This window comes from Girardinichthys multiradiatus, chromosome 18 (genome assembly GCF_021462225.1).
Source record: "Girardinichthys multiradiatus isolate DD_20200921_A chromosome 18, DD_fGirMul_XY1, whole genome shotgun sequence".
Taxonomy (NCBI): Eukaryota; Metazoa; Chordata; class Actinopteri; order Cyprinodontiformes; family Goodeidae; genus Girardinichthys; species Girardinichthys multiradiatus.
In genome coordinates, this window is record NC_061810.1 from 46,022,059 (window position 1) to 46,042,512 (window position 20,454).

A 20,454-nucleotide genomic window follows, 5' to 3' on the forward strand; every position below is an offset into this window, starting at 1 on the left:
GGTTTATTGTTTGTTTTGATGTGTTACGTCTCATTGGTGGTGTTGGTTTCCAAGGCAACCGAAGGAGAGTCCAGTTTCAAAGACTCACATTTTAAAAGTCAAAACAAAACATTTACAATTATAAATACTGTTTATGTACTTTTAACTCCCATTTGATCCAGCTTTACATTTAATTAAAATGAAGAAAAATGCCATAACATAACTGAAAGTCAATATTAGAGACAGCAGGGTTCAAGCTCCAGCGGAGCAATATCAGAGATGTGTGGTCAGGGATGAAGAGGATCTCAGGCTTCAAGCAGAAGTAGGATCAGTCAGACAGAGCAAATAAACTGAACACATTCTTCAAGTTCAGTTTAGAAACTGAAACCTCATCTCAAAGCTCATCCATCAGTCCTCAGTGACTGCTGCCTGGTGCCTTGACATCCCACCTCATGAAGATCCTGGAGAAACTCCTGTTCACTGGACTAGGCAAACAAGCTGTTTCCATATCGCTGTAGAGCTGGAGTTAAAGACACCATCATACACCTCCTCTCATCTGAACAATGTTGGTGGTACTGTGAAGATCTTGCTTTTTGATTTGTCCAGTGCATTCAAGCCCGAGTGAGCCCCAGCAGACCTAATTGTTTGTTTCAGTTGTGGATGAGTCAACCCACACAGAAGTGAGGTGTGGTTGGTTAACACCATTCAGTACAATTTGCTTTGTTGAAAGCTCCGGAAAACATAGTTGGAGGCCTGAATCACTGGTCTGGATCACTGACTACCTCCAAGCAGATCAGAGTTTGTGAGACTGAAGGGTTGTGTGTCTAACCAGGATGTCACCAGTACAGGAGCACCACAGGAGATGGTACTCTCAAAGGACCGTGAAGGATTTTTCTGCCTTTTTGTCAGACTTTATGCTTAATTATGACCATGCCAACACACATGAATTTTAATATTCATGTGTGTTGGCTAAACCAATTGTGGAGGTCATTGACACTTTTGACCTTGTGAAGTTTGTTTATGATGCCACACATGAACATGGACATTTGATCTTGTCCTGACACATGGTGTTTTAATCTGAGCATTTGTGAGGCTGTTTTATGATCATATCCTGGTTAAATTTGAAGCTCTGCTTGTCTCTAATACAGTAATTAACCCTGCCAGTGCTGCTCAGTTCTCCACTGTTTTTAACCAGAACTTTAACTTGGAGATCTTGGACCATAATACAGAGAAGCTTAGCTCCTGGTTTCACACTGACTGCCAGAGATTTATTGGCTGGTGGCTCCTCTTAAAACTAGATTAACAAAATCTAAATCTGAGCTGTGACTGAATGATTCCACCTGTGCTGCTGGACCTGCGTGTTGTAGAGCTGAAACTGGAGGTTTCCTTTACGATACTGAGGAACAGCTGACGAAATTATCAGAAGACTGAAAGACTTCAATAGAAACTTTGCACACATTATTGTATATGTCATAATCCTTGGGTCCTGTTTAAATCTACTGATTCTGTGTTACTTCCACAGACTCTATGTGTTCAGTTTATGCTTGCTGTTTGTGAAAACCTTCAGCATTTCTTTGTAGAAAGGGTAATTTGTGTTCTGATCAGACTCCCTGTTTGTGACCTGTCAGTCTTTATATACTGTTTTCTATTTAAAGCCCTCTGGTTTTCCCTAAGACTGTATTTCTGCCGGACTTGTCCAGGAGCTGTTTCCAACTGCAGGATCTTCCGTCCTGGCCATTATGAACAGCAGTCTATCTTCAAGAGTGATCCCAGCAGTTGCTGAAAAAAACTGGTTTGGATCCTGCAGTTCATGGTAATTTTAGACCAATTTACAAAACTGTTGGAGAAGATTCTGGAGAAAAGTGTGTACAGTGTGCACAGAGTCTGCTCTTCTAAATGTTTTCAACAGTATTTTTTTAGCCACTGATTCTGGTGACTGTATTGTCCTTGTTTTCTTGGATTTAACTGCAGCGTTTGACATTATGGATTATTCACTTCTTTTATCTCACTTGGAGAAGTTGGTGGCATCCAGGGAACAGCACCGAAGTGGTTCAAGTCTTACCTGACAAACAATACATTCGGTCTGTCTGGGAGACTCTGTGCTCCTGTTTTATATGGAGTTCCTCAGGGTTCAGTTCAAGGCCCCCTTCTTTTTATTCATTATTTGCTCCCACTTAGATCCATTCTTCAAAATCAGTGTTATTTATCACATTTATGTAGATGACTGCCAAATCTATATGCCACTTAACAACCTCTATTGGACTCCCTCTTGACAGCTTTAATTATTTAAAGAGGTGGATGGCTTTAAATTTCTTTAAATTTTTAATAAAAAAAAGACTGAGGTGATGGTATTCGATGGCACATAAGAAGGCTTGTGTTTGGACCTGGGGTGTCTTGGCCAGTTTCTGAAGCTGATAGCAATAAATGTTTTAAAATGGACGTCTGGCTTATATTTGACAGCCAAATCAAGGCTGTCAAATATCAAGTCCAGCTTCTTTCAGCTTCTGCAACTGGCCAAGATAAAGCCAATGCTCAAGGAAAAGCTTTTGAAGACTGTAATCCGTGCCTTTGTGACCACACGTCTGGATTACTGTAACCGTGATTTTATGTTAATTTATGCCTGTGTCATGTCCATTTTTCATAATTTCCCATTTTTTTATTGGTTTATGTTTGGCGTTTTAATCTGTACAGCATTTTGGCCTCTCTGTTTTTTTTAAGTGTAAAAAATAATGCTTTTCACCAAACAGGCATCTTTTTGCCTGTTTCCACAGTCTGTGCTGGTGTTGGCCCACCAGGTTTTATCAAGTTCAAAGTTAGTGCATCTGTCTACCAGAAACGTTTAGAGCATTTTTTTTACTTAGCATTTATTTCACTAGGAAAAAGCTCATAGATGAAAAGTCTTTTTCTCAAGTGTCCTGGACAACACAAACAATTTGCAACATTTTACACTTATGTAATCTCAAAACATTTACAATTAGATGTTTCAGCGTCCAACTTACTGAGCAGCTCTTTGAAGAGGGACAATTTCCTTAACTTTCAGGTCTACTAAGTTGTCAAATGTTAAATACTAAAAGCAAACAAGCCTATATTTTGAACAGTAAAGAAATGTAACAATTACTTTTTGAATCATAGTCATAACAATAGCAGTTTTTGTTAGAATATACCACAGCTAAAGACACCACAGGTTTTGCAAAAGTAAGTGATACATGCTAACACATTTAAAATAGTGTGTCTGTTGAGTGATTTCCTGTAAAATAAATAAAACACTTTGCTTGCTTATGAAGTTTGTTGAAATGCCTCAGCTCAGACATAGATCTATTGACTGCTCTGTGATCTTTGGATGTTAACAATGGACGTCTGAAAAAGGTTTCATGATCAATTAAATTGAGACCTGAGGCGAATATATTTAATGTTGATGAGACCTCTGGTGGTGTAGAAGAGACCGCATGTGAATATAACACTTCCTGCACTGATTGCAGGTGAAATACTTTTCCCTGGTGTGGCTGTGCTGATGGGCCTCCAGATTTCCTTTATGAGTGAATCCCTTCCCACAGTAGTCACACCTGTATGCTTTTATTCCAGTGTGGATGTGCTGATGACCTGTCATATTTACTTTCTTAGTAAAGCTTTTCCCACCGTGGTCACAGCTCTATGGCTCTCCAGTGGGGATGTGCCGATGAATTTTAAACATTCTGGGTTTGCTAAAACACTTCCCACACTGGTAACAGACACGAACCTTTGTTTTAGTGTCGAGGAGCTGATTATGCAATGTGGAAATACTCTGCATTTGCTCTGGTGTCGTCATGGCCTTGTCCCTCCTCAGAATGGGTTGGCTGGTCAAGCTTTCTTCCATCGAAGTTGCTTGCACCCTCATCATAAATTACATTCAGGAGGGTGAAGGTCTCCTCCTGTGAATGGAAATCAGATGAACAGGTAAAGGAATAAGGTAGTATAATAAACTGGAAAAAAACGAAAGATTTTTCCTGAGACAGTGGTTAAAAAAGAACACTTAAAATAAATGTATAATAAAAACCGTAAAGTGTGTGCTGTATTTACCTTCTAGCTAAAATAAGGATGCTAAATAGGTTTTCTGGTGTTTTACAGAGTCTATGCAGTGATTTTAGTCCACTTCAAAGCAATGTTAGCCCATATACAGGTCCTTCTCAAAATATTAGCATATTGTGATAAAGTTCATTATTTTCCATAATGTCATGATGAAAATGTAACATTAATATATTTTAGATTCGTTGCACACTAACTGAAATATTTCAAGTCTTTTATTGTCTTAATATGGATGATTTTGGCATACAGCTCATGAAAACCCAAAATTCCTATCTCACAAAATTAGCATATCATTAAAAGGGTCTCTAAACGAGCTATGAACCTAATCATCTGAATCAACGAGTTAACTCTAAACACCTGCAAAAGATTCCTGAGGCCTTTAAAACTCCCAGCCTGGTTCATCACTCAAAACCCCAATCATGGGTAAGACTGCCGACCTGACTGCTGTCCAGAAGGCCACTATTGACACCCTCAAGCAAGAGGGTAAGACACAGAAAGACATTTCTGAACCAATAGGCTGTTCCCAGAGTGCTGTATCAAGGCACCTCAGTGGGAAGTCTGTGGGAAGGAAAACGTGTGGCAGAAAACGCTGCACAACAAGAAGAGGTGACCGGACCCTGAGGAAGATTGTGGAGAAGGGCCGATTCCAGACCTTGGGGGACCTGCGGAAGCAGTGGACTGAGTCTGGAGTAGAAACATCCAGAGCCACCGTGCACAGGCGTGTGCAGGAAATGGGCTACAGGTGCCGCATTCCCCAGGTCAAGCCACTTTTGAACCAGAAACAGCAGCAGAAACGCCTGACCTGGGCTACAGAGAAGCAGCACTGGACTGTTGCTCAGTGGTCCAAAGTACTTTTTTCGGATAAAAGCAAATTCTGCATGTCATTCGGAAATCAAGGTGCCAGAGTCTGGAGGAAGACTGGGGAGAAGGAAATGCCAAAATGCCAGAAGTCCAGTGTCAAGTACCCACAGTCAGTGATGGTCTGGGGTGCCGTATCAGCTGCTGGTGTTGGTCCACTGTGTTTTATCAAGGGCAGGGTCAATGCAGCTAGCTATCAGGAGATTTTGGAGCACTTCATGCTTCCATCTGCTGAAAAGCTTTATGGAGATGAAGATTTCATTTTTCAGCACGACCTGGCACCTGCTCACAGTGCCAAAACCACTGGTAAATGGTTTACTGACCATGGTATCACTGTGCTCAATTGGCCTGCCAACTCTCCTGACCTGAACCCCATAGAGAATCTGTGGGATATTGTGAAGAGAACGTTGAGAGACTCAAGACCCAACACTCTGGATGAGCTAAAGGCCGCTATCGAAGCATCCTGGGCCTCCATAAGACCTCAGCAGTGCCACAGGCTGATTGCCTCCATGCCACGCCGCATTGAAGCAGTCATTTCTGCCAAAGGATTCCCGACCAAGTATTGAGTGCATAACTGTACATGATTATTTGAAGGTTGATGTTTTTTGTATTAAAAACACTTTTCTTTTATTGGTTGGATGAAATATGCTAATTTTGTGAGATAGGAATTTTGGGTTTTCATGAGCTGTATGCCACAATCATCCGTATTAAGACAATAAAAGACCTGAAATATTTCAGTTAGTGTGCAATGAATCTAAAATATATGAATGTTAAATTTTCATCATGACATTATGGAAAATAATGAACTTTATCACAATATACTAATATTTTGAGAAGGACCTGTAGATGTGTACATGGGTAAAGTGTCCATACATGGAAAAAAGTTCAGGTTGAGATGAGAAAGACACATGACATTTTCAGCAAATTTCTGCAAAGACATTCAAACAAATACTGTTAAACCTATTAAAGCATTGGACAGGGTTTATCTGAAATAGTAGAGGCAAACAGTTGAGCTGTAGAGTTGTTTTCCAAAGCACACATGTGCTGTCATTGCTGTCGTGTTTTTTAAATGGGCATCTTAAAATATAAACGTTCTAGCAGTTGGAGAGTATTGGTTAACATACTGAGATGTAGACTATATACAGAGGGTGCAAGTGCTGTTTACTAAGCTCCAGTGGTGAGCCCTAACTCTTATAGTTGGGCTTTCTCTACCAAGCCGATACCTTAAACCCAATAAACAGCACATAAAGATCAGTTTGACTTACCATAAATGCTCAATTGAAACTTAGTTTATTTGGATGAATCTGTCTATATAGTCACAGGCTGACTTGCATAAGGGCAAACTGGCTTTGTGGGTCAAAGCCCATAAATTGTGTAGTAATGACATATGGTTTGCTTGACCAGCCAATCGCAAGAGTTAAAGGTGCAGTACTGAGAAATCAATTTAGATTAGCAGACTAAAATGGTGAGATATACACTGCATGGACAAAAAAAAAGTCGCCACCTGGATTTAACTAAGCAAATAGGTACAAGCCTCCCAGTGGATAATTACTGCATGGGTGATTATGTTTCAGCTGGCAACAAGTTATTTAACCCCAACTGGTACAATGAGTTGCTTCTCATTTCTTAAACAACCATGTCGAAAGTGTGGGAATTTTAAAATACCTGTTGTAGCTGCCGTTATGGGCAGCTCTCACATTTAATTCATTATCCTTAAGTTTCAGTTAAAAATGGCTATAAATACATATTAGTATTGTATATGAAACATTCAATAATAACTTTCAGTAAATTTATGCAGTTAAGAGTTCATTTATGTGGTTAAAAACACGTTAAAATGTAAGGGGGGAACTTATTTTTTGCTCCGAATGTCATATTGTTGCCCATGGGGAAAGTTTGGCTGGTGTACAAAAAGGAGCCACACGGAATACTCTTCTTGACATCTGCAAGAGACTGGTCTCAAGAAGTTTCCCCAGAAGACAAAAGTGTATTTTTGTGTGTGAGAAGAAGCTGTATAAATTATTTTTATTCCTCTGGAGTTGATGCAGCCAATGAGGTACAATTCTATTGTTTTATTTGTATCTTTTATTTATGTAGATTCTATATTTTCCGTGAGCTAATGTAGGTTTGTATTTCCTTTCTTAGTTCTGACGGCATTTTTGGGGCATTGTTAAGACATGTGAAGACATGTTGTCCACAATAAATGTCTGTTGAAACCCAAGAACGACGTTGAGCCTTGCTTGAACTCGAGAGGATTGACACCTGTTAATTAAAAAATATAAAAAACTATTGATAACATCAAACTAACAGAGTGTATGAAAACATTTCGGGAAATCAAAGTATGTACTGGACCATAGATTTGAAAACAAAATCCTGTAAAATCCTCTTGGTCGGCCATATCTCACTTGTGGTTTTTAGTATAACAATGACCATCAGTCAGACCCTTTGGGGGGTGCCTTGAGACAACATTGTTGTAAATAAGCACCGTTTAACTAAATAATCTCAAATGAAACTATCTGTGTAGTTATGATGCTATAGGCTTAGGCTGCTGGAGGACATAATGACCACTTTCACCCTCTTTGCTACATTCTCACACTGCTCTCCAATTTTGCATTATTTGCTGTTATTTCAGATTTTAACTTTGTTCTCTCTTTTCTCTTCCTAGAAGCTACACCTGGCCTGACTCTTTGTCTACCTGTGACACCTTTCTGGAGAGGGGAATCGTCCGAGCTTCTGCTGGCAACAACTTAATGCTCACCCTCTACTGATGATCCACATGGCCCTGTCTTTCAGTGTTTAACCCTTTCTCTCTCCTAGATATAGCAATTGACTGAGCTTTTACTGTAACTAACTCTATGTGCTCTCTTTCAGACTCTAACCTTGAAAACTGGCTCAGAGTTTATCTGTTCTTTCTTTCTAGGTGAAACGACTAAAGGAGCTACATCCATTAACATTGACTTTTCCTTCCCATAGAAAGTACTCCTGGATCAGTGCTTCTGTGTTCTTTTTGTGTCTCTGCTCTGTTCTCTGAAACCCCCAGTGGGTCGTGGCAGATGACCGCTCACACTGAGCCTGGTTCTGCTGGAGGTTTCTTCCTGTTAAAAGGGAGTTTTTCCTCTCCACTGTCTCTACAAGCTCATCCAGGAGGAGTGAATGCTGCAAGTCACTGACTGGATGCAATCTGCTGGGTTTCCTTAGATAGAAAAACTTTTTATCCAATTTGAATAAAAAGCTAACTCCGACTGCACTGTTCAATTGTTAGGATTAATTAGAATGTATGAACCTGACTGTTGTGAAGAGCCTTGAGACAACATGTATTGTGAATTGGCGCTATATAAATAAAACTGAATTGAATTGAATTGAATACCATTGTACTCACTATCCCTCCTCTTTACATGTCCAAACCATTTCAGCCTGGCCTCTTTGGCTTTATCTCCAACACATCTAACATGAGTTGTCCGTCTGATGTACTCATTCCTGATCCTATCCATCCTCATCACTCCCAGAAGGAACCTCAACATCTACATCTCTGCTACCTCCAGCTCTGCCTCCTGCTTCTTCCTTAGTGCCACTGTCTCTAAACCATACAAAACGTTCAGTCATTAGTGTCATGTGTTGTGCAAAGTAAAATAAACACTCACTGTTGCACATGTTGTCCTCTTAAAACGATTATGGAGTCCAAACTACCCTCCAGTCCACAACCTGTGGGACGATGACCATAAATGGTGTCTGAGATTTTGAACCATTGCCACTGCTTTTGACTTGACCCGCTCCGGTCATCGTAGGTCCTATATTTTTGTAGTGGCTCTTGGGTTTTTGTAGCTTTTCCCAGCACTGCTGCGATGTAAAATCCTTGTAAAATTCTCTCTGCCACCTCGGCGAACGCCTTCTTATTTCTCCTTGCCCCATCAATCTGCCTCTGAATATTGGAGTCAGCCTCATTAGGCTGACCACGCAAATGACCAATCAGTGAACAGCATTGTGTTCACATCACACTTTGGCCCTGCTCAGGCCCAATTAGACCTGGTCCTGAGCAGGTGCCAAAAAGCCAGTAATGGACACCGTTGCAAAACGGGCTGAGTGAAGTTGAGCTGGCAAAGTAAAGTCCATGAAAAAGAGAAACACAGAGAAACCCTGGGAAATATCTAACCAAAAATCATTATATACCTAGAAAGAACACTAAAACACAAGAGAATGAGCTAATACAAAAAATACCTACAGTGCCTTGCGAAAGTACTCGGCCCACTTGAACTGGTCAACCTCTTGCCACATTTTAGGCTTCAAACATAAAAATATAAAATTCTAATTTTTTGTGAAGAATCAACAACAAGTGGGACACAATCGTGAAGTGGAATGAAATGTATTCGATGTATCAAACTTTTTTAACAAATAATAAACTGAAAAGTGGGGCGTGCAATATTATTCAGCCCCTTTACGTTCAGTGCAGCAAACTCACTCCAGAATTTCAGTGAGGATCTCTGAATGATCCAATGTTGTCCCAAAGGACTGATGATGATAAATAAAATCCACCTGTGTGTAATCAAGTCTCCGTATAAATGCACCTGCTCTGTGATAGTCTCAGGGTTCTGTTCAAAGCGCAGAGAGCATCATGAAGACCAAGGAACACACCAGGCAGGTCTGAGATACTGTTGTGGAGAAGTTCAAAGCTGGATTTGGATACAAAAAGATTTCCCAAGCTTTAAACATCCCAAGGAGCACTGTGCAAGCAATCATATTGAAATGGAAGGAGTATCAGACCACTGCAAATCTACCAAGACCCGGCCACCCCTCTAAACTTTCATCTCGAACAAGGAGAAGACTGATCAGAGATGCAGCCAAGAGGCCCATGATCACTCTGGATGAACTGCAGAGATCTACAGCTGAGGTGGGAGAGTCTGTCCATAGGACAACAATCAGTCGTACACTGCCCAAATCTGGCCTTTATGGAAGAGTGGCCAGAAGAAAGCCATTACTCAAAGATATCCATAAAAAGTCTCGTTTAAAGTTTGCAACAAGCCACCTGGGAGACACACCAAACATGTGGAAGAAGGTGCTCTGATCAGATGAAACCAAAATCCAACTGTTTGGCCACAATGCAAAACGATATGTTTGGCGTAAAAGCAACACAGCTCATCACCCTGAACACACCATCCCCACTGTTAAACATGGTGGTGGCAGCATCATGGTTTGGGCTTGCTTTTCGTCAGCAGGGACAGGCAAGATGGTCAGAATTGATGGGAAGATGGATGGGGCCAAATACAGGACCATTCTGGAAGAAAACCTGTTGGAGTCTGCAAGAGACCTGAGACTGGGACGGAGATTTATCTTCCAACAAGACAATGATCCAAAACATAAAGCCAAATCTACAACGGAATGGTTCACAAATAAACGTATCCAGGTGTTGGAATGGCCAAGTCAAAGTCCAGACCTGAATCCAATCGAGAATCTGTGGAAAGAGCTGAAGACTGCTGTTCACGAACGCTCTCCATCCAACCTCACTGAGCTCAAGCTGTTTTGCAAGGAAGAATGAGCAAGAATTTCAGTCTCTCAATGTGAAAACTGATAGAGACAAACCCCAAGAGACTTGCAGCTGTAATTGCAGCAAAGGGTGGCGCTACAAAGAATTAACGCAAGGGGGCCGAATAATATTGCACGCCCCACTTTTCAGTTTTTTATTTGTTAAAAATGTTTGACACATCCAATAAATTTCATTACACTTCATGATTGTGTCCCACTTGTTGTTGATTATTCACATAAAATTAGAATTTTATATCTTTATGTTTGAAGCCTGAAATGTAGCAAGAGGTTGAAAAGTTCAAGGGGGCCGAGTACTTTCACAAGGCACTGTAACAATAAATATCACAGAGAAATAAACTTAAAAAACAAGACCTAACGAACAAAACGAACAGCAAAGAAATGGTCAAAGTAAACACACAACAGAAAATCAGAACCCAGACACTTCAGGATGGTGACAAAACTTTGCACTGAATCATCCTGATACATAAAACCGTAGAATTGAGACTACTTTCTTTGACTATGATAGCAATTCACGGAAGTACATTTCCATGAAGATCTTAAACTTTTCTTTCTATCCTTTCACATATATTTTCACAGCAGAAACTGATTGTTTTTTTTTTTGTTTCTTCGTTTAGGAAATCCTTGCTATTAACTTTATTGTCTGCCAACATTGAGTAACAATCAAATGCAGGCATACTCATCAGACCCTAAATCACTGAATGTCTGTGCACCTGAGCAACTGCTGTCTCGTGTCCCTCATCTCACATTAGGACACCAAATGCATCATGATTCCTTTGTATTGTGTCTTCTATCAGATCTTTGCTTCTACAAACCAGATTCAAAATCATATCAATTCAACCCGCTTATTCCCTGATGCAAACTGAAAACATGACTGGATGTTTCATTCTTAGTTTCTTCTGCAATAGTTTAAGCAAATATAAAAGTTTTCAGACTCACCAATGTCCTCTGCAAAATTCGAGATACCATAACCTTTTATGTCACTGTTTTCCTTGGCTAATGTTTGAAAATAATTGTACCAGTTCCAAAAATTATTTTGTCCAAACGATGCACTTGCCTAAAGACTGGTTTATGGTGTCATTCATCACAGAGCTTTTGGTTGTGACTCATCGCTGTTTTTCCCAGCTCTACTATAGAGGTAAGGGTCAGACACATATGCTTTGTTCAGGGGTCTAATGAAGGGTCACCTGTGTTGGGCCCAGCCATGGATGGAGAACAACATCTAAGCTACACAAAGAAAAAGACTGTTAAAACTCTGAATCCCAGAATGCACAGTACTAACATACTTTCAGAACACCCCAAGGAAGGAGGTGTCACAACGGGAATTCCCATGACATCATAATACCAAGCTCTGGTGCCCTTTTATCTGTGTTTCCCCTCCTCTCCCTAACTTTAAATATGTCCAAATAATCCTTAGAAATGTGCTAGATCGTGTGCCCGCTAACTGCAAAAATCTCTGCTAATAAACCGGTAGCCACTATTAGTTCTGCTGTGTATTACACAGCTCATTCTGTTATTGGATTTAACGTTCCACCAGCAAACTCTTAGGCTGACAGAAGGATAACCTCTCCTCTAAATACACCTCTAAAAATACCAATTCATCAAGTAAGACACGTCACACCAGATCGGTCTTCTCCTACCTATTCATTAACTGCTAAATCCAAGTTAACCATTCCAACCTCTCCTTCTAGTGCCAGCCCACATTGCTCCACTAAAGATGGAGGACTCTATATTCTTCACACTCACTTTTCTGACACCTTTCTATCAGAAACAGCATTAACTTCTTCAACAAAACAAATTCAAGTAACTCATGAGTTCAAACTACACAGGTCCGCCTTTGCTCCCCACATACATCCCTGGCTCTGGTTCTTCAATATTCCTTCCTTGGACCCTTTTTTACATGTACTGATCACTGCAAATCTGGAACACCCTACCAATAGCTACAACTTCTGAAACTTGCTCAAAACCTTACATTTGCCCATTTGTATTGCTTTTAGTACATCAACTTTAGCCCTACTAACAAGTGGAAAAATGAGGAGATAGTTCATCACCTCACCTCATAATGTATGCTTTGTTAGTGTATTTTTCTTTATTTTCTGCATTCAAACACAACAGCAACATGCTCAAAAATAGATATTGTACAAATGTACTTTTCCAACCAATGTAGTGAGGTACAAACCATTAGAAGTGCAAAAACAATAATTTTACCATGGCAACAACCATTATGGTTTTTATGTGTAGCCACATTTGATTTGGGAGTTGGAGATGTGACAAACCTTAAAGTTTCCCATTCAGAATTCCAGTTTCAGTGGCTTCTAATTAAATTTTTTATTTACCTGAAACTTCAAAATCCTAATTTATTTACTATCCAGGCATACAAAGCAAACATAGTTTTATGTTTATGATAGTTTTAACACCAAAGAACCTGAACAAATCTAAGTCTTGTTTCACTGCTGTTTTCAAATGTTACTGGATGAATGTGTTTTCTTTGAAAGGTTGGCGGTAACATAATGATTTTTGGCTTGTACCAAAAACCATGAAGACAAAACTCTGGTAATTAAATCTCACTGCATTGGTGACTGTGCACCATGCAGTGCACATAGCAAGGTTGGCTTGACTGGCCTGATTAAGGTCCTGCCGTCAACCTTATAGAACACATTTGGGGTAAATTGGTGAAGGTTGTGAGCCAGGCCTTAACCTCCAACATCAGTGTCTCTCGTCTCGTCTCGTCGTCTTCCGCTTTATCCAGGACCGGGTTGCGGGGGCAGCAGATTCAGCAGGGACGCCCAGACGTCCCTCTCCCCAGACACCTCCTCCAGCTCCTCCGGGGGGGAGCTCAAGGTGTTCTCAGGCCAGCCGAGAGACATAGTCCCTCCAGCGTGTCCTGGGCCGTCCCCTGGGCCTCCTCCTGGTGGGAAGTGCCTGGAACACCTCCCGAGGAAGGCTTCCAGGAGGCATCCAGTATAGATGCCTGAGCCACCTCAACTGGCTCCTCTCGATGTGGAGGAGCAGCGGCTCTACTCCGAGCCCCTCCCGGATGGCCGAGCTCCTCACCCTATCTCTAAGGGAGAGCCCGGCCACCCTACAGAGGAAGCTCATTTCAGCCGCTTTTATCCGGGATCTCGTTCTTTCGGTCATGACCCAAAGTTCGTGGCCATAGGTGAGGGTAGGAACGTAGACCGACGGTAAATCGAGAGCTTCGCTTTTCGGCTCAGCTCTCTCTTTACCACAACGGACCGGCACAGTGGCCCCGTTACTGCGGCAGCTGAATTGATCCGTATGTCGATCTCCCGCTCCATTCTTCCCTCACTCGTGAACAAGACCCCGAGATACTTAAACTCCTCCACTTGAGGCAGGAACTTCCCTCCAACCTGAAGATGGCAAGCCACCCTTTCCGGTCAAGAACCATGGCCTCGGACTTGGAGGAGCTGATCTTCATCCCAGCTGTTTCACACTCGGCTGCGAACCGCCTCAGCGCATGCTGTAGGTCTTGGCTAGAGGGGGCCAGCAGGACCACGTCATCCGCAAAAAGAAGAGACAAAATCCACTGGTCCCCAACATCAGTGTTTGACCTCAAAAATGCACTTCTGGATCTGGAAAAATGGTCAGAAATTCCCATAACCACACTCCTAAACCTTGCAGGAAGCCTTCTCAGGAGAGTTTTAACTGTTATGTGGGCCACATCATATTAATCCCTTAAGAATAAAAATGGGGTGTCTGTCATGTTTATGTGTGTGTTTGAAGGCAGACCTTTAGCAAAACTCTACGTGTAGATTGCCACTACATATCTGCTCTGCTCAGGCCAAAGAAAAACCTATTTATTTAAGTTGGCTTTTGGCCTGAGGAGAGAATGAGACTCCAAATTGTTTTATGACATATATATGTGTATTTGTTTTTAGATATTTATCATAATTTATGTTATTCTGTCTTTATTGTTTATATGTTTGGACAAATTGTGAAGCATTTGGATCAATTGTTGTTATAAAATGTGCTGTACAAATACATTTGACCTTGACATTGTGAGACATATAAAACAGGTTATTTACCAATCCAACTGTTAGAAGTTGCCAAAACGTGGCTCATCCCTTGACTTTAGGAGGCTTTTCAAACATGAATGAATCATGGGTCACAGTTAATGACCATAGAGGGACCAGTCAAGACTTTTTCTCCATTCTGAGTCTAGATAAGCTGGTTCTGTTTACCTGGTTTCAGGTTTTATTTATTTCTCTGGATTAAAATGACAGGATGAGCCGATAGCTGCAGAAGGAGTGCGAGCAGCCAATCCGCTGCTTCCCTGCCTTGTTGCGTGTAGATTTGGGTTGGAACCTTTTGTCTGAGCGCTGCTGCGCTCTCATCAATCTTCGCTCTGCACCTGTTTGAGTGGATATGCTCTGCGTGGACTGTCACTCAGAGGACAAAATGATCAGAGGCTCATTTCATTCTTTCTGATTGGTGCGGGATTTTTTTTTTTTTTTTTTTTTTTAACTCCTGGATATCAGTTAGAAAAACACAGGCTGCAGTATTTTAAAGCTGACGAGAGTTTGGGCAAAAAGTGCAACTCGAATAAATGCAGTCTGCTCCGCTGCTGGTCCCTCAGAAACAAACCAAACAGCTGGTTGACATTTTTTAGCATGGAAGAAGATGACCGCGGCGCTGGAAATAAAGAAGGAATAATTCAACATTAACTCAATCATCAGAGGATCGATCCCCGCCGCTGACTGTGTGCACTTTAAGTGGATAAACTGGTTCCCGCTGCGAACATTGATTCGAGGATTTGACCGTTAACCTTCAGACGTTTAACACTTCCAACGGTAAGTTGAGGACATCAGGCAATAAATCTTCTGCTGATAGGAAGTGAATGGGCGCTTATTGGGCTGGACAGAAGACATTAGTCACACAATCGTCCACCTGTTGTATTGGTGTTTGTCCGGTGATATTAACTTGAGAATCATTTATTTTCAGTATCTTTAATTATATAAAATACTTATTATTTATTTAAGACCCTTGTTATATAAAATCTGTTTTACAAGATTCTCTCATGATCAAGTTTATCGCTAAATCATTAGTTTTAATTACATTGTTCTCGCAGTTGATCTCATATCGTTTAGTTTGTGTAAATGAATGACTGAATTAATGAATCAATGTTAAACCCAGTGGCTGTTCCAGCTTGAATGGCGCCGTGGGCGAGCCCCTCCTACTGCCCCCATTCTATTCATATAAAAAATTTAAATAAATATTAATGCAGCTCATAGGATAAGACAAAGCATAATATTGGGATTATGAGGGTGAAGTACCATATGATTTAACAGTTTTGTTTTTTAGAAAAACTGAGTATTTCACAAATTGTGCTTTATTGAATCACCTTTTAGGTGGTCAGTAACTTAGCAGGCTAAACATCTGACCTGTGTGTGTATATTTTTCCAATTTCCAGACTAGATGAGTTTTCACAATTTATTTCAGAAAAATAGGAAATCTTGTTTTTCTATCTAGTATTTTTTTTTACAAATAGTGTAAATGGTTAATACATTTTGAAATTTGTTTTAATGAATATCTATTCTGTGCAGAACAATCCCGTTTATGTACTTCTAGTCCAAGTATTTTAGACTTTAAACTAGAGTGGATCAAATGCAATTCAGATTTGCTTAAAACTGAGAATTTGCTCTTCAGTTTAGCACCCATATCCCATTGACAAAATAATTACATAAGAATGAGAAACTAAACCTCATTTAGCTGACACATTTTATTTCTGAATGAGCTGCTGCCTCAGAAAGGATGACACCCTGGGGAGCGAGCCGCACTGGCCATATCAGAAAGAGCCGCTGGTAAAAGCTATATTTGAATAACATGAAGCCTGAGCAGAATGTGCTGTAATCAGAATATTATAATCAGCATCTGTTGTGATGGAAAAAGCAGCATGAATATGATTACAGCAGCTCACAGAGGGTGTGAATGTGTGTGTGAGTGAGTGAGTGGGTTGTGGGCTGATGTGGTGCTGTCAGAAGGTCTAAGCAGAGCTGTGGACCCCATGCTGGGTGCCGTCACTCCACGCCCACCAGCTTCCACATCCAGGTTGCGCTCTTGCCCCACATGGTGGTGCTTTGTGTGATGTGCACTCACAGCATCCCTGTACTGACCTGCAGAGCGCACTCTAAGAGCACAATACACTGAGCAGTGACTGAAAACGCAAATACTCGGATATTTTTCTTTTATCTGAGTTGTCATTTTTGTGTTTTTTCCCTTTTTTCTATCTCAGCTCCATTTGTTTTCTCCTTCTGGATTTGGAGTTTCTTTTCATTCCCTCAATAACTCTTACCTATATTTCGAGCAGAGCCTTAGGCAGAGCTGTCATTGGGGTTCATTAATGAGCCTTCCTCTCAGTTTTCCCATGTGGAGGAATGTTTGCTCTGGAGAGTGAGTGGGAGAGCAGAAAGGTGGGGGTTGGATAGTGATGGGAGGGATAGAGAAAGAGGAGTGGAGTGTGAGATTAGCCGCCGTACCTGCTGCTGCTCTCGCTGCTCAAATATTAACAGCATCTTTCCGGGAACTGATGCTGCTGCTGTGGGACGAGCCTGAACTGTGGAGGCGTCCAGGCTCAGCGAGCTGCTGGAGGCACCCCTACATCTAAACCTCAGATGGAGGAGGAGGTCACAGAGCCCGATCCTCAGACAGACATGCCACACTCTGAGGTAAACGGGGACCTGCCGGGCAACCCGTACCTGAGGGATGGGACACTGGACGTGGTGGAGAGTCCGGCCAGGGAGCCGCTTGAGCTGCAGTATCCCTCGGAGTACAACCCCAGCCATCAATGTGGGTAAGAATGAGAAAACAAAGAGTCTGTTGCTGCAGGAAACAACTGGCTGTCTGTACAGGGAGGTGGCACTTCTGTGGGATGCTCCTGTCTTTGTTTGGCTTCTGATCCCAATCTGAAGTAATACTTGAATTCTCTCAGCAGTTTGCTGGGTTTTTAAACAGTTGGTTAATAATGCTGGACATCAAAGACAGCTGTGTGAAAAGACCCTTTGTTTAAATTAGAAGGCAACAACTTTGAGGCTTTAAAATTATGTTTTTGCTGCAATTTTATACAAATTTAATGCAAACTGTGCTTACATTAAATAAATATGATTGACAAAATGGTCATCAGATGCTGTTAAACAGCCTGATTACTATCAAGTTGGGTGTGTGGAGGTCTAAACTTGTTTCTTTTGGACTTAGATTTCTTTTCTAAGGTTGGAAACAATAAAGAAGAACTTGTAAAAATAGAATAAAAAGTAGTAGAAGCACACATTATGTTATTACAGATTAGCCGTTTTCTTTGTAACCGCAACATAATTAAATTCATTAGTTTTGTGGATTATGTTTGTTCCTTAACAGAGAAGTGCATCCTGAAAATGTTTTTTGGTTCTGTTCAAAGTTGATTTTTGTGACTTGAGGGCTCATAGCTGGTACACTGTGTCCTGGTCGCATCCCTATCAGTGTCAACACATTGCCACTGGCTGCTTTGCTGCAGGGTCTGATGTAAAACTTTGCCATCTGGCTTCGAGTAAAGCTGTGGTCTTTTTACCAGGGTGAACTCTCTTCAAAAGTCGAGCCTCAGAACATAAGAGCCACTGGTCGGGCTCTCTGTTCTGGTCGATTAGTCATTTCTCAAGAAGACTGGAACTTTAATAATGGGCTGAGGTTTTCTGTCAGTGAGACTTCACAGGTCGGTTCATTTTAAACAACCAGCATCACTCAAGCTTCTCTGGTTTTCTTTCCAGAGTAAAAACATGCATGAAAATTTGGTCTGTGGTGAGTAAGGGAGCTTTTTACACTCTTGATGATTGGGTGAAACATTGGTCCAATCAATAAAGTAGGACTTGGATCGAGAGCGACGTGGTGTTTTTCCCTTGATTTTAGGGTGGAATTGGAAGTTATCAAGAAACCTCGACATCTGCCAATGAGGAGATGTATGCAGTTCAATCTCTTCCTTCAACTGGAACCGAAGCAGAGATGTGTGGTTGTTTCAGTTTGTTTGGGGGGAAGGAGAAATGCACAAAAATCTACCACCTCTCACATGAACCATGCTGAGGAAAAGGTTTCCGGGCGATGAGTTGAGGCTGTCCGGTCATCAACATATGGGCTGAACCGTATAACAAAGGCACATTGCAGCAATTTCAGTGGCTCTCGCTACCTGGACATGCACTCAGAAAGGTATGCGATGCTGAGGTCCCGATGCCTTGTTCTCCAGGTCGTTGGGAAAAATCCGCTTCAGTTAGGGCTGCTTCCGGAGGCAAGCCACGCTTGTCTCATTACACCATTTTTTATGAATTAATGCTGGGTGCTCAAACAGCAAAATCATTAGCAAAATCATCCTCAACAACACCGTGTTGGCTGTGGACCACTTCAGGTTCTCAGGAACCACCATCTCTGAGGATCTGAGATGGTCTTCACACATAGACACTGTTCGAAAGAAGGCCCAGCAGAGACTGTACTTCCTGAGGCAACTCAAGAAGTACAACCTTCCACAGGAGCTGCTGGTCATCTTCTACACTGCCATCATTCAGTCTGTCCTGTCTTCATCCATCTCAGTGTGGTTTGGATCATCCACAAAACAGGACAGGTCCAGACTGCAACAAATAATCAGCTCTGCAGAGAGAATAATCAGGGCTGACCTTCCCTCCATCCAGGACTTATACAGGTCTAGGGTCAGAAAAAGAGCTGCTAAAGTCTCTGCAGACCCCACACACCCTGCACATAAACTGTTTAGAGCTTTACCTTCTGGCTGCCGCTACAGAGCACTGTTCACTAAAACCAGCCGCCACAGAGACAGTTTCTTCCCCCAGGCCGTTTCTCTGTTGAACATTCAATAGAGTACCAAACAACAGCATACAGATGTTACAAATACACCTTTTTATTTATATATGTGTATATTTGTATATTGTATATACAGGGGTTGTACAATGAAACTGAAACACCTGGTTTTAGACCACAATAATTTATTAGTATGGTGTAGGGCCTCCTTTTGCGGTCAATACAGCATCAATTCGTCTTGGGAATGACATATACAAGTCCTGCACAGTGGTCAGAGGGATTTTAAGCCATTCTTCTTGCAGGATAGTGGCCAGGTCACTACGTGATACTGGTTGAGGAAACGTTTCCTGACTCGCTCCTCCAAAACACCCCAAAGTGGCTCAATAATATTTAGATCTGGTGACTGTGCAGGCCATGGGAGATGTTCAACTTCACTTTCATGTTCATCAAACCAATCTTTCACCAGTCTTGCTGTGTGTATTGGTGCATTGTCATCCTGATACACGGCACCACCTTCAGGATACAATGTTTGAACCATTGGATGCACATGGTCCTCAAGAATGGTTCGGTAGTCCTTGGCAGTGACGCGCCCATCTAGCACAAGTATTGGGTCAAGGGAATGCCATGATATGGCAGTCCAAACCATCACTGATCCACCCCCATGCTTCACTCTGGGCATGCAACAGTCTGGGTGGTACGCTTCTTTGGGGCTTCTCCACAACGTAACTCTCCCAGATGTGGGGAAAACAGTAAAGGTGGACTCATCAGAGAACAATACATGTTTCACATTGTCCACAGCCCAAGATTTGCGCTCCTTGCACCATTGAAACCGACGTTTGGCATTGGCATGAGTGACCAAAGGTTTGACTATAGCAGCCCGGCCGTGTATATTGACCCTGTGGAGCTCCCGACGGACAGTTCTGGTGGAAACAGGAGAGTTGAGGTGCACATTTAATTCTGCCGTGATTTGGGCAGCCGTGATTTTATGTTTTTTGGATACAATCCGGGTTAGCACCCGAACATCCCTTTCAGACAGCTTCCTCTTGCGTCCACAGTTAATCCTGTTGGATGTGGTTCGTCCTTCTTGGCGGTATGCTGACATTACCCTGGATACCGTGGCTCTTGATACATCACAAAGACTTGCTGTCTTGGTCACAGATGCGCCAGCAAGACGTGCACCAACAATTTGTCCTCTTTTGAACTCTGGTATGTCACCCATAATGTTGCGTGCAT

At 41.8% G+C, this 20,454-nt stretch overlaps 1 protein-coding gene across 7 annotated transcripts in view; it reads left to right on the forward strand.

Annotated features, from left to right (window-relative positions):
- Positions 1–14,776: 14,776 nt before the first annotated feature.
- Positions 14,777–20,454, forward strand: part of caln1 (calneuron 1) — a 95,530-nt gene continuing 89,852 nt past the window's right edge. Inside the window, exon 1 of one of the 7 annotated variants that reach the window (XM_047392176.1) lies at positions 14,777–15,242. Coding sequence is in view for 3 of the 7 variants with exons in the window: in XM_047392173.1 (XP_047248129.1) it covers positions 17,064–17,242 (179 nt within the window). In the remaining 4 variants the exon portion in view is untranslated. Of the gene's footprint in view, positions 15,243–16,759; positions 17,243–20,454 lie in introns of those variants that run through there. The other 6 variants (XM_047392175.1, XM_047392173.1, XM_047392172.1 and 3 more) reach the window with 6 other exon arrangements.